This window comes from Platalea leucorodia (genome assembly GCF_965183815.1).
Source record: "Platalea leucorodia genome assembly, chromosome: 2".
NCBI classification, from domain to species: Eukaryota; Metazoa; Chordata; class Aves; order Pelecaniformes; family Threskiornithidae; genus Platalea; species Platalea leucorodia.
In genome coordinates, this window is record NC_138824.1 from 96,604,069 (window position 1) to 96,618,793 (window position 14,725).

Genomic DNA, 14,725 nt, shown 5'->3' on the forward strand with positions numbered 1-14,725 from the left:
AAACAAAGGAAGAGGCTTGAGCCTTGGTGAGGGGAGGAAAGCGCTCCCCAGCCTTGCCATTTGCTCTGTGCCATGCGAATAGACTCCTGCAAGCAAGAGGGATACTGCAGCTCGACTCGCCGGTGAGCACATCCTCCCGTGCTCCCTGGCACTGCCGGCACATCCCGAGAGGCTCACGGAGGATGCCCTCACCTGTAGCTCGTCGGTGAACAATTCTAGGTTACGTTCGCTGGCGGGAGAGAGGAATGTAGGAAGCAATGTTTGTCCGTCGGCCTTGCCAAATGCTGTTGTCAACCAACTCCCTTTCCTCCCCACCACCTAGGAATCGGGCTGGCACTCGTAGCTGCAGTGAAAGGCTACCGCTGCATCATTGTCTTGCCGGAGAAAATGAGCATGGAAAAGGTCAGAGCTCTGCACGGTATTACCCCGCAGCCAGGGAACATCTCCTTCCCTGTCTCTCTCTGCCTCTCCCTTTCTAGAGACGGAGTGCCCTCTCCTTTAAAGGGTAACGAGCCTTGCCGCACACACTGACATAGCTTTGTAGTTATTCAGGAGATTTCCTCTTGATGAAAAAAAAGCACGCTGTGATGGCCTGGCTGATTATCTAGCGTCAGCAGAGCAGCTGGGGTCATGTGTTAGCCGAACACGGTGCGGGGCTGCAGAGGAACGGAGCAATATCTGCTGGCTGCAAGGGCAAGGGCTGGATGGAGCGGAGGAGAGGGAGGCGGGGGGCTGGGGCTCGGCTGTCGGTCCTACTGACTTCCCCTCTGACATCTGACCTGTGACTTGGTCTCTCCGTGTCTCTATGGTTTTCTTTAACCTGGAAACACTTATGGTTGTCTGAGCTGTTTTCTTGAGATGGTGGAAGTCAAGTCACTTGCACAAGAGCTGACGATCAGGTAAAACTGCCGTCCCGGAGACGGCAGAAATCTCCGCCTTTGGGAGCCAAAAGTCTCACAAACTGCTCAGCTGATCTCATGCCAGTGAAGCCAGATCTGGACCCTGACTTGGCTCAAAACTGAGCCCTTCTCCAAAGCGCCACCCTCATTTCAACCTAAATCTCACTTAAGCTCAGTCTGGATCAGATGCCACCTCCAGCTGCCATGGGCTTCATCTCTAGGCACCCCGACACTCACCCACCCTTTTCTTTTGATCCCCTCTCCTCCCGACGGCTGCATCTCCCATTGGATTAATACCCTAGGGCTGATTTGTAGTTTCTCTTTCGTCGTGGTTGGTGAGGGGAGAGAAGGGACTTGGGGCAAAGACAGCTTTAAGACCTCCTCCTTGCATGCAGGGGCTCAGACCACAGCACATAGGAGATGCTGCTCCCTACCCCGGTTTCCTCTGCCCCTTTCCCCAGGCACCAAGGAGCAGCACAGTGTTACCTACCTCTGCCGTGTCCCCAGCCTGCCCTCCGAGCAGGGCAGGGCACGAGGCCAGGCTTGAATCCATGTGCCAGCTTCAGGCAGGAGGCCCTGGGTGCCAGGAGGATGTCAGAGATAGTATAACCGAGAATCGGACATTGTATCTCCAAATGCTAAATGTCTCCCACATGCAAAGCTCCTCTGGCATCTGATGCTGCCATGAGCCCGCAGGTTCAGATTACCATCGCTACGTGGGATCGGTTGCGTTACAACTACTCTCTTCCCTCCCAAAGGTTGATATTCTGAAGGCGCTGGGTGTTGAAATTGTGCGGACCCCGTGCACCCGCTTCGATGCCCCAGAGTCTAACATTCGCGTTGCCTGGAAGCTGAAAAGTGAAATCCCAAACTCTCACATCCTGGACCAGGTAAACGCCGTTCCGCCACCCACTCGCTTTCCAAACACGGTTTATAGCGTGTGCTCCAAGTCTGCCTGTGTTTGGGGGCTTTGCTCACACTGGCAACGGAGGCAGATTTCGTCAGTGTTTTATGGCGTTTGAAACTTAATCGCTCCTCTGCAAAGCACGGGGTGGCAGAAACAAAGTAAGGGACACTTCCAAACCCGTAATACCCATGCCAAAGCCCGATGTGCGTGAGGCTGGGTTTTCTTGCACACTTGGAAGACTCCTCAAATTACTTCAGATTTAACTTTGACCTGAAACAATGACTTTTTATGCCTGGCTAGCAGCCTCTCTTCTGCCTCAGAAATAAGCCTCAGGTTGTGAAGGGCAAACACCGTTGATTCACACCAGTGGTTCCTGCAGCACTGGGTCTTGTACGGGAGGGCACTTCTTCCTCTGGTCCGACCCCGCTGCGGGAAGGGATCCCTATAGTGGGCAGGGAGCTCCTATAGTGCAGAAAAGACAGGGAAGACATAGTTTTCCTTCCTGTTAACAAAAAGGGAGCTCAATATCTGAATATGCTTTTCAGAAGCAGCCTGGTCTACGGGTGTGAACACGGGGCTGCACACATTTCAGTGCTGTACCTGTGTACTCCCTGTGGTAAATCCCTCTGTACAGGTAGGACAACTACTCTCGCCCATGTTTCCCAGCCACCTAACTTGCTGCACTGCCAGCCACAAATGCCCCTAAATGACAAAGCAGCTCCCAAAATTATATATATGATACTTGAAAGAAGTTTTCTAATATCACATTTGAAGAGGGATTTTTTTTGTTTGTTTTCTCAGCTTTTTAGTATTGTGGGGCTGTATTTTCAATTTTCTCAAGATAACAGAAAAGGCTAAAAATGTTTCTGTCTAAGCAATAGCTAAAATACTGAGGAGCTCTCCTGCGTCCAGCAGCTAGGGGTTTAACAAAACTGCCAGATCCCATAAAACCTGGCAATGCAGCATGTGGGACAGCCTCACCATCCCCACACCAAATAGGCACCAAGTGCCAGAGAGTGAGTGTTTGTGGGCACGTTTAACCTTCCAGTGTGGACAAATCCCAAGTGTCCTTAGAAACCTGCCCCGAAGTGACAACCAGGAGGAATACCTGTGACCTGGCCTGGCCGGGTGGCAGTGCACCCCTTGCCAGGGAGTGGAGGGGACAGTTGCAGACTCTGCGTAAAGCTCGTCAGGAGCTATTGCTAGTTTGGTATTTGACCTATGCTTCACACAGTAACTCATGCTGTTCTCTGTTGAAATAAACAGTACCGAAATCCAAGCAACCCCCTGGCTCATTACGACACCACAGCTGAGGAGATCCTGGAGCAGTGTGAAGGTACCGGCTGTGCTGTTGTTTCTACGTGCTGAGGATGTGCAGAGGGCTATAGCCCTCTCTGAGAGGCTTATTTTACATCATTTATTGAGCTAAATGTATAGAAATGGCCAAAAGGGCCTCTGTAGATGAAGGTACCCTTGATAATATTGACACGCAGAGTGTAGCAACTTCACATAATCCACTCCAGATCCACCTGAGCCTGCAGGGCTTCCCTGCTATGGCCTCCTATTTCAAAAGTCAGAGGGAGGAGACCAGAGGCTTAACAAATTCAGGCTGTACCCAGGGAGGAAGAGCCCATCTCTCGATGGCAACAACATCTCTGCAGCCTGTCAGCTGAGAGCACAAGATGGCCCAAGAGGCCTCCCTGGGGAATACAAGTCCATCAGGGCATGGCAGGCTGACCCAGCACACTCATTTGCAAATCAAAATAGACTGACACTTCACAGACTAATGACATTTGATGTGACAGCTGGGGGAGGATAAAGGATTATCCCAGTCCATGTCTGTGCAGATAGAAGTGAAATTTATTGCCAGTACTGGGAGCACTGCAAAATGTAGAAAAGGCTTGAAGGTTTTAACTGGAAAGCTGTTATCATAACAGCAAAGCAGTTGGGTGGCAACAGGAACAAGAAAGTCCCAGCCTTCCCTCCACTACAACATTTAGATTTGCTCCTACTGGCTGCCAGCAGTGATAAGATAAATCCCTTTTTCCCGGTGCAGTTGCAGCATAGGGCTCTGAAGGCCTGACTCTGACTCTGCTCCTACCAGTCCTAAATCAGCATAATTTCACTGATGCCAGTGGGGCTACATCTGACCAATGTGGGTGCCAGGGCAGAGCTCTGCCATCTCTCCACTGCGGTTGCTAACACTAGCTGAAAAGCAGTGCCTGTTATTGATATTGTGCTGTTATTCACATGCTTGCTTTGCTTCGATGTGGTGCAGTTTGAAAGGGCTGGAAGCGCTAGGATCCTCCCTCCCCCTTAAGCCAGTAGGTGCCAAAGACACAGAAATCATGGAGACCACTACGAGATCTAGAGGTCACCTTCAGCCCCCTGTGCTGAGGCAGGATCAGCTCTGCTCAGATCCTGCAAGCTCATCTGAGCTTCTCCACAGGACCACGTTTTGGCCGCTAGCATCCTTTCCGCACACGGTGTTCTAGGAGCCGAGGGAGACGGGCTCTGCATCTGCGCAGGGCCCTGAATAAAGGGGAGACTGTGCCGGAGGCCATGCTGAGTCCCTGAAAGCCTCTCTCTTCCCTGACCTGCAGGCAAGGTCGACATGGTGGTGATGGGGTCCGGCACAGGAGGCACTGTCACTGGCGTCGCCAGGAAGCTGAAGGAGAAGTGCCCGGAGTGCAAGGTAAGCTGGGAGGCAGGGCTGCCCACGGGGAGTCCTGGCCCCTCTGGGTTTTCCTGCTTGTGCTTTTGATCAAGCCTAACCCCACGGCTCACTGAGCTAGCAGTTGTTGTCTCCACCTGTTTGTTTTTTTCACAGCGAGCTTGGCTTTTGTTGGAAGCAATTTGGTGTTAGGCTCAGCTTGACCTAGATCCATCCCAGTGCCTCAGACGTCAAAGGCTCCACAGCCCCATTACTGATCCCATCCTGCCCGGTGCCCTGCCCTTTGCAGGACACTGTCAGACGTCCCCTGCAGAAGTGGTTGGCCCAGCTGACGGCATTACTGCTCCTGCTCCTGGTTAACCTGCCTGCTGAAAGTTTCTGCCCCGGCAGCTCCGTGCGGAGGGGGCAGACTGTGCAAGTGCTTCTCATGTGACATTGCAAAAGCCTCCATGCTCTATGGTTGACACCAGTCATAGATGCTCGCTCTGCAGAGCCTGTGCTTCAAGGCGGACTGGGGTCTTGACAGTTACTGCCTCCCCGGTGTAGCTGGCGTGCGAGCGATCCCTGATCCACCAGGGGCAAATTGAGATGGTGTGGACCCAGCCACTGAGGGACCTGGGCATGAGATAACGTCGCTGACTGCTTGAAGCTGCATGTGGAGCAGTGTCACCATCCCTTCTTAAGCTGAGTGTTGAGAGAGGCAACCTCAGCCCAGACGTAAAGCTATAAGCAACCAGGGAGGTACCACTGTCAGCCAGCACAGCTAGATCCAGAAAGGATGTCTGTAGCCAGGGGTTTCCACAGGTTTGAGGTAGCTGGCTGGCTTTGCGCTGGAGCAGATTAAGGAGCACTCACGCTATTCTAAGGGTTGAGCTTTGGAAGTAGCAGGCTCTGCCAAAGGGGTGATGACAAACACCTTGAGAGTGATAACATTTTAAGCCACCAGTCACTTCTGCAGCAGCTGAACACTACCTAGGATCTATTTAAAAAGCCAGTGGGAAACAGCACCCTTTTATCCTGGAAACTCTCCATGCTGCCAGTGGATAGGAAGATTAATGAATATCATGGGAAGGAAAACATTGCTGATAAGGGCGTGGGTATTTTTTCCTTTGAGTTGTGTGTTTGACTATTTCTGAACTCCTTTTGTGGTTTAACAAAACTTCCTTCCCTCAAAGATCATTGGCGTAGATCCCGATGGCTCCATCGTCGCTCTGCCCAGTGAGATGAACAAGACGAACACCACAACCATCGAAGTGGAGGGCATTGGGCATGACTTTATCCCTACTGTCCTTGACAGATCAGTAAGTAGCTGTGTCATGAAAGGCCGCTGTCTGATCCTTGGCTTTGCACCCAGCCTACTCCCAAGTTCAGAGGTAGGCAGCTCTGGCACCCGGCTGTGGCCCAGCCCTAAGGCGACTTGTGTACCTTCCCAGTGCAGAACAAGCTGCTGTGGGGGGACTGGGACCCCAGCGCTAAAGCATCTCTCTGAGTAAATCTGATTATAACTGACCTTCAAGGAGAAGGCAAATACAGGGGCAAACAAGAAATATGCCACAGTACCAGCCACCTCAGCTCAGCCTCACTAATGTTCAGAGCGTGCCTCTTTCTTGTACTGCGATCACACAGAAGAGGTCAGTGCTGAGGCTGCTCTTCATCACGCTAGTGTTTCCTGAGCCTTTGCTGTTGTAGGCAGAAACGCTGCACCATTTATGGGCTGGAAGACAAGATCCAGGCTATGTAAAACAACAGATCATGAACCTCATACAGCTTCTTGTCAAGTTTCTTCTTCGTGTATCAGTTGCCACCAGGCACAGAGCTTTAAAGCCCTAAGTCAAGCTGCCTGTGCTCCCCCTGCCTCATTCGTAGAAAGGTCCCCCACAGCCTCCGAGCCCAGATTCTTTCTGTTTCCAGGTGTTGCGGTAACTACATCTCTGCTGTCTGCACATGGCTTTAGAGTTTTGACCTGCAGTAACCCAAAACTCTTTTTGTAGTTGAATCTGGTTTTGCCTGATAAAATCTTGACCATTAATGTAGCCTAGCCCAGGACATCATGAACACCATATCCTGACTCTGGACCTCTCAGACATCCCTAACTCTCCAAGGAAAAGGTGCTGGCTGGAAAGGCTAGAGTAGGTGCCTGCAAGCAAGGACACACGCTCTGGACTGAGGATGCCCTAACAAATGCATATGTTTTCAACAAGTGTGAAAAGCAGCTCAAAGCTGCCAGATGTTGTAGGCATCAGCACCACGGCATGCCTCACAGGCTTGGGGCAGCCTGAAATAACACTTCCAGTAACCAACCTTCTTGCTTTCTCTTCAGGTGGTTGATCAGTGGTATAAATGCAACGACAGAGACTCGTTCCTCATGTCTCGCAGGCTGATTAGAGAGGAGGGATTATTGTGCGGTAAGTACCAATGACAACAGTTGCTTCTCTTAAATTTTTTGAACCTCATCCTTTTGGGACCAAAATGCTTCGAGGTAGGTGCTCTCTGCATTTTGTGTCTGCTAGGTTAACAGGGCTGAATGGCCGAACCCTAAACTGGTGTGTAGGTCACTGTAGACTTCAGAGGTGTGGGAGTGAGTCTGTGGTCTGGGATCTGACTCATCAGCCACAATAATTATAGAAGCAATAACTCTCCTCTTACCGGAGCACTTTTGCACATGGAACTGGATCTTCAGGCCTAACTCTGTGCGGTGTAGTATTACACGAGATGAAGAGAGGATTAATGGGACTCGTGGCAGGACAAGCAGGCTAAAACTGTCGCTCTGCTAACAACTCTGCGAGGCTGTACTCTGTCGTTGAATGGTTGCCACACTAGAGGTGCCAGGTTTGGACCAGGAAAGTTTGAAAGTAAAGAAAGTGTAAGATGTTCTTACTGAGTATTTCTCCCTGTGCCAACGAGCTGTAAGTGATCCATCCCACCAGCTTTCCAAAATGAACAACTGCCCTCAGACAAACCCTGCCTGTACTCTAAGAGTCTCTACACAGCATCAGTGTTTTTCAGCCTTCCCTGCCACTGAGCAGATAGCTATAGGTTTGCGTCCAGGACCAGACAATATGTAGGCTTTTAGTTTCAGCTGATAAAAGTCCTGAGTGCTCACATCCAAGGAGTTTTGAAAAAGATCAGGCCATTTGTAATGAAATGCTTAAATGTTGATTTAACCTAGCAGGCACAGTCACTGTGTTTCAACAGAAACCACTTGCTGAACTCAACTATAATTTGTGAATAGCTTCATGTTCCCTGAACTGCATTTTTCAGGGCCTTTGCTCATTTGTTTGAAAAATGTGACCCAGTGCTAATTAACCTGCTGTAAAATACGTGCTGCCTTGAATGCAGTGTGTAATTGGCACACAGATAGTGGAATGTGTTTGACTTCCAGTACTCGAACTACCGGTGGAAGAATTGCCTCTGTAAAGCAGGGACCTGCTTTCCCTACGTGCAGCAAACCACATGCGTGCACACAGACACAGGGAGCATTTAGGTCTTCCCATCACGTTGGCCTGGTATTCCAAGCATGAATGTAATGTTTATGGTTTTTTCAGTCTTTACAATGCATTTAAAGCCAATCTTTGATTGCCAAATATGTCGGCCAGAAGCTCTAGATTTGGCATGGTCTTCTCCTCACCCAAAGGAAAAGTGTGGCATGGGCAGCAGTGGTATGAATGGCCTCGTATTGAACCTTTCAGCCTTTGGCCTGCCCTCAGAGTCATCACAAGATGTGGTTCATGACGTTCATAAGGTGGCTCTTATATTGCCTCATAAGCCCATTGCCAAGAGCCACCGTATGAACACATCCCTTCAGTCCCTACCTCTTCCTGACCCTAAAACCTACTGTGGGGCCGATTGTCCTCCCACTCCCAGTGTCTTCAGCTGCCCTGGTGTATGAGGTGCCACCTCTGCTACCGCTTGGTCTCAGTGACCCTGGTAGCATTAGGCAGGGCAGCACTGTGCCCCGCGCACCACGACTGTGGCCCTGCACCCTGGGCAGCCCCAATGCTTGTCTCTCTTTTCTTGGTACCCATCCAGGTGGCAGCTCGGGCAGTGCCATGTCCATCGCTGTGCAGGCTGCCAAGGACCTGAAGGAAGGTCAGCGCTGCGTCGTCATCCTGCCCGACTCCGTCAGGAACTACATGTGAGTTTCTCGCTTCCTCGCCTGCTTTTTGGCAGTGGAGTAGGAGCTCCCATAGCCTTCTCCCCACCCTGTCTGCATATGGCCCAGTCTGGGGCCATGGGGCCCTTCGGTGACATGAACTTAGCGCTGCTGAGCCCAGGTGGTGTGGGTTGCTGGAGAGCCACCCCGGTAAGTCTGATAGCATGGCACTCGGAGTGAGCCCAGAGCTGGGAGTCTCCCTCGAGCAGCTCACAGAAAAAAAAAAAAAAACAACAAAATCAACAGAGAGAAATAGCATACTGCTGTGGCAAGCACCAGGGACTGGGTGTTGGGACACTTGGGTTGTATTTCTTCTTGTCACTGACTTACTGCACGGACAGGAATCAGTCAAGCTACAGTTTTTGAACTTGCATGCCTAAAGTTAGGAAGGCAAATAGCTGGCATGCTTCTAAGAGTTACTGAGCACCCGCAGCTCCCGTTGACCTTAAAAGGGGCTAAGAGCAGCCAGCTGCAAAAATCATGGGAGCCCTGGGGCAGTGCTGCGGTCTAGTGCATGAAACAAAGCACGACTTCTTCTGGAAAGCTCACAGACTCGCTCTTTGTTGGTGATTTCTAGGTCCAAATTTTTGAATGATAAGTGGATGATAAAAAATGGTTTCCTAAATGACGTCCAGGAGCACAAGCCTTGGTAAGACAACTTCCGCCGGTATAAACAGTGCTAAGGGAATCAGCTTTCCAAGTCTGGAAATTATTATCTTCAAAGGAAAGTATTATCTTTTAGTATTTAGAAAAAATGCAGTTAAGTCTGGATCCTGCTGGGGAGGCTGTAACGTCAGCTCCTCTCTTTTGACTGGTTAGGTATCCCCATTCTCCAATCAAAGTCTATAAAGGAGCCATTTCTGTCTCAAAGTTGCTGATCCCCTCCCATGTGGCAGTCATTATCCAAACCACCTAAACTCTGCCGAGCAGAACGGCTGAGGTGGACATCTAGCTCCACTCAAAACCTCCTCTCTCTACTCCACAGCCAATGTTCAAAGGAACATTGGGCTGGAAGGGAGATGGGTCCCTCCTGTAGCAAGCACCCTTTCAAACAGCTCTGGAGGTCTTTTCAGGCAGAGACCCATAAATTTTCACTTTCCAGAGCTGCAGGCCAGAAAAGATGACTAGCTCAGTTGTCTCTTGTACACCATGGGGAAAGAAACCCCACAAGGCAGGGAATCACAGACAAGCTGCTGATGCCAGTTGACATGTGGCTGGGCAAATGCTGGTTGTTTAGAAAGCGTCTAACCTCACTTTAAAGACAGCAGGTGATGTCACCTGCTCCTTTGGGTTACTATAACCAAAGGTTATTGCAAAATATTTCCTAAAAACTTAATACATTTCTAAGGACTCTCATGCCTGGTTAGAATTGCTCTTGGCCCCTCCAGTCTCTACCATTTCCCTGACTTTTCTGCAAGGACAAAGGGCTGAGATGAGTTGGGAGTTGCCCGTTGTCCCCAGCAAACAAGCATAGCTTGTCCCTCATAAGTCACAGGAGCATCTCTGCCAGTCTATCTCCTGGAAGAGCTGCAAATGCTGCATTTTGAGGACCAAGGATACAAACCAAAGAAGTAAAACTGGTAGGCTTCCACTCATGAGCTTGAAGTGAAGACCTCAGTAGCTTCCTTGGATTCGGGACAGCTCAGCACCTTGCCAACTGCTGGCCTCAGCCCTGCCTCTGGAGTTGTATGAACACCAGGCATAGGCAAAGCTTGGCTTCAACAAGACCTGGCCATGGTGGACTTGTAGTGTTACTGCTTTGGGATAGGAGTGGGGTGAGCTTCGCAGGCAGGCAGAATATATCCATATGGTTGTTCTCATCTCTACTGGCCTTGCCTCCCTGAGCAAGGCCCACAGCCGCACAGCGGAGAGTAACAGCTTGGTGCTGCCATTTGTCTTTCAACAGGTGGTGGAACATCAAGGTGCAGAAACTGAATCTCTCAGCCCCTCTCATTCTCCTCCCAGAAGTCAGCTGTCAAAAGGCAATTGAGATCCTCCAGGAGAAGGGATACGACCAAGCTCCTGTTGTTGCTGAATCAGGGTAACTATTTTTACTCATGACAGAGATGGCCATTCACATGGAAAAGCAGCCATGATGAAACTAAAGAGAAAGTTCCATTTACTGATCCAGTGACGGGGCTCTTGTGTTGGATTCTGTGACACATATTTTTAAAATATCATCTGCCTCCTTGTGAAGATTCATCAAGAAAACTCCCTGTAAATGAGCTAGTTAAAGTGAAAGCCACATCCAGCGCCCACCAGACTCAGCAGAGGCTGAATCAGTGCACAGGCGAGGGGAGGCCAGAGGAGAGGTGAGGGCTGGGTGGGAAACCCACACAAAAAAGCAACTGGAGAGCCCACAAGTTTTCCTTCTCCCAGCTGCTAAGTCCTGGATGGCAGTACAGACTTTAACTACTGTTAAACCAACAGCCTGGTGAGGACAAGGATCTTCTTGTCCTGTTCAGATGAGGAGAAAGCTGGTGCCTCCTGCTGATGGCAGCAGCAATTTAGTCACTGACTTCAAGGGGAGCAGTTCAGCCCCTACATAAAACATGTGCCTAACCTCAGGTCTGACCTTTTGGAAAACTCCCTATTCCCTTACAGACTTATTTTGGGAATGGTGACCCTCAGCAACACCCTCACCTCGGTGCTGGCTGGAAAAGCACAGTTCTCAGACCCCGTTACGAAGGTCATCTACGACCAGTTCTCAAAGGTACCGCTAAGGCTGTGGCTGGTGTCAACCTCTGTCCAGGATGGGGAGAGGTGCACTACCATCCTGAGGTGTGAAAGGAGCTGGGAGAAGAGGTCAATGAAAAGGCAGAGTGATGAAGGTAGAAAGAGGTGGGGAGGGTGATGGAGATGAGAGTAAGGACAGGCACCTACAAAAATGCTGCTGAGCCTGTGGGGTTCTGACATGGGAGCTTTCATACCAGGAGCAAAGCACATGAATGTCCACCCCCAATCTTACACTGTCAGAGGATTTCGTCCAGCTGGGAGATCAGCATCCTCTGAAATCAGAGCCCAGCTGTTGCCAGGGCTCAGCAGGGCTGGGGCAACAGCCACGGGCTCTGACGGGACACAGGGCAGGTCCTGTGGGTGTGCAGGGGAGGGTTGCCTGGGTCAGATGGCCATCAGTGGCCCAGAGGTAAATGGTCCAGAGTGAGACAAATGGATGGTGTTTTAGGGGAGCTGGAGCCATCACCTCATGCTGGCCCATGGAGGCCCTTTGGGCTGGGGAGAGACAGCACTGTATTTCAGCTACAGCAAAACCAGGTTTGCAGGTTGCCTGCACCCCCTCCCATGTCCCCAAAACAGTGCGGGTGGGTGAGGCGCACCCGATCCCGGTCCAGCTGGGTGCCACCCTGCCCACTCACGGCTATAGTCAGAGGCAGGAGTCAGGCTCCGCACCACTGTTCTTTAAACATGAAGTGAAACGTAAAACATCTCTTTTTGTCCTGTTTAGATTGGCCTGGAGGACAGCCTCGGGAAGCTTTCCTGCATCCTGGAGAATGACCATTTTGCTATCGTCGTACACCAGCAAATGCAGTGTAGGTATCTGCAGGCATGCTGTACAGGCTTTGCACAAATGTTTGAGAGGGGAGAGGGAAATTCTCTACTGATCTTGGTAGGTATCAGCCCAGCTGCTCCACATGTGCAGCCCCTGAGCCTTTGCAGGACGGATTTCTGCCCCATGGCTCTGCAAAGCCCTGGAACTGCCAACTATTCACCCATTTCCTTTCCTGATACCACAGGGATGAGGGGAGGGGGGAAGCCTTAACCACATGATCCTGGGACCAGCACAAGGTAAAACTTAGGTGGAATTCAGGCATGTACGTGCAAGGGAACAAACTACACAGTCTGCATCCCACTGCTTAAGGACCTTCTGCTATGCATGCCCAGAGGCTGTGCCATCTTCTCTGAACACCACTCTTCCCACTTGCCACCCCTGGAGGTGCAGCCAAGAGATGTCCGTATGCCTGTGTGCCCTGAGAGGGCTGGGTAAATTGATATGCTAAGGGCCTCTCACACTGGGTGCTATCAGACACCCACCCTGGACGTCCAGGGTAAGTTGAGAAAGCTGAAAACAAATATGTTGGACCGTGAGCAAACCCTTGTGGCAGGGGCACATGAGTTGGGAGTCAGGAGGCACAATGCACGCTGATGCGTGCAGCCTGAGGCATCCATGTGTGAGCCTTACTTGGACCATGGCTGGGTATAGGGATGCTCTGAGAATTCAGGAGCACCATTGGATTAGTCCAATAATTTGGAGCAGCTTTGGTTTATTCTCAAACCACTGTACAGCCACCCCCTCCCCAGTGAAGCAAGCAGGCTCAGTAGCGTCACGTGCAGTAAGACCACGTTAGCATGAGGGTTGCTGACACAACGATAGCAGCAGGGATCACACCTTGTTGCTCCTCTGACTGAAACACGTACAGTGGCAGGTGCTGTTCTGCAAATCTGACCTAACACACCTTTCCAGTAAAATTATACCATAAAACTTCTAGAAGTACAAATTTGGCCTTATCTCAAGGGAGATGCTTTGTTTAAAATGTTAGCAACATGAAAAAGCAGTCAGAAGACCCATGTTTAGGTCTTCTAAATTAGAGCTGAAGGGTGTAATTATGCTGATTTGATGGGATTACACACTGAATGTGCAAAGCATTCCCGTGGTGAGCAACACACGATATTGTGCTGTATCGACTGCCGGCAAAGGGCTGCCTGCTGAACTCGGAGCCTCCGAAACCCACTGTGCACAAACACCCCAACCCCTCTGCTTGTGTCTCTGTGGCCTGCCGCCCTGAAGCCCCATCAGCTCTAAAGCTGGCTTGCAAGTCCAACCGTGTTCCCACAAAACATTGCAAACCAAAGTCTCTCATTCACAACTGCCTTTGATGCACATTTCCAATTCTGTCACCAAAAATAATGTTAGGCAGAATTTCCTTTCTCAGCTATGTTGTCATAAAATGACGAAAATCTATTTTGTGTCACATTTTGATATAAATTGAATGGTATCTGCAAGTTAAACGGTACCCACCAAAAAATATCAGCCAGCTGTATATGCAGTGCCTCTTGCTCTGGTTTTTAAACGACACCCATTTTCTTTTCCAGAGCTGCTGTTTTAATGCTGTCACAGCTACCCCTTATTTATTACTTTCTTCCCACACCTTCGGAGCTTGCATTTTATCTTGTGTTTGGACTCTGGTGGCTAGTTTTAGTTTTATTTAAGAAAACATTTATCAGATAGTTAAAGCAATTGTTGCAATGCTGTTTTATTAATGGTGGTGTGGGACGTTATGAGAACAGAGCAGAAAGTGTCTCACTGCTGCTCTTAAAGAGTCTGATTTGTTTGGCCTGAAAAGTTTTGTGGTGATAGAAGCAGGACTGGAACGGAGGCTGGGTAAAAACAACTGGGAAATTAAGTTTCCTGCTCTGGTAAAGGGTGCATTATTTGCAGCTAAAACCTCCCTGACGTGATCCCAGTAACTTGACCGAGGCTGCGTTGGTCATTGCTGTTGAGGCACAGCAGAGACAGCTGCTGTCCCTGTTAAGGTTTTCTCTTAATAAACAAATAACAGCCTCTGCACAGCTGTGGGGTTTTTTTTTCTTCTTCTTCTTTTTTCCACTAAACTGGAATTTTCTCTGCTCACAGTCAATGGAAATGGCAGTTCCTTCATGAAGCAGATGGTGTTTGGTGTGGTCACAGCGATGGACCTCCTCACCTTCGTCAGCAGAAACGACAAGAAGTAGCACAGCAGCTTGGCTGCACCCACCTCCGCTCCTCCGGCAGGGCCAGCTGCTCCCCCCGAGCCTGAACCACCCGGCCGAGGGTGCTTTCTGGTCTAATCCAGCTGATGATAATTTCTCAAAATGACTAGGTGAAAATTGTAATGTAATAACCATTTGTCCGCTAAATGCCACCCAGAATATCACTAAAGAGAAGATAACTAAAGAAATTGCGTTTAATAGCCATGTGTGGTTACACGGAGCTTCCCAGGGCTGGAGAGGTAACGTGGCAGGAAGGGGATGCTTTTTATTGCCCAGATTTTAGCAGGTGGGGGTTTTGGTGTGTTTGCTAGCAGTAGGTATCTATG

General features: G+C 50.1%; 1 protein-coding gene across 1 annotated transcript; it reads left to right on the forward strand.

Moving 5' to 3' along the window:
- Positions 1–289: 289 nt before the first annotated feature.
- LOC309603877 (cystathionine beta-synthase-like) lies at positions 290–14,381 on the forward strand (the record flags this gene model as incomplete). The annotated part of the gene is made up of 12 exons (XM_082337694.1): positions 290–402; positions 1,658–1,789; positions 3,073–3,142; positions 4,410–4,501; positions 5,656–5,781; positions 6,801–6,885; positions 8,510–8,615; positions 9,211–9,282; positions 10,540–10,674; positions 11,238–11,346; positions 12,097–12,181; positions 14,284–14,381. The coding sequence occupies exons 1-12, from the start codon at positions 388–390 to the stop codon at positions 14,379–14,381; spliced, it is 1,125 nt and encodes a 374-aa protein (XP_082193820.1). The 5' UTR covers positions 290–387.
- Between the last annotated feature and the right edge of the window lie 344 nt (positions 14,382–14,725).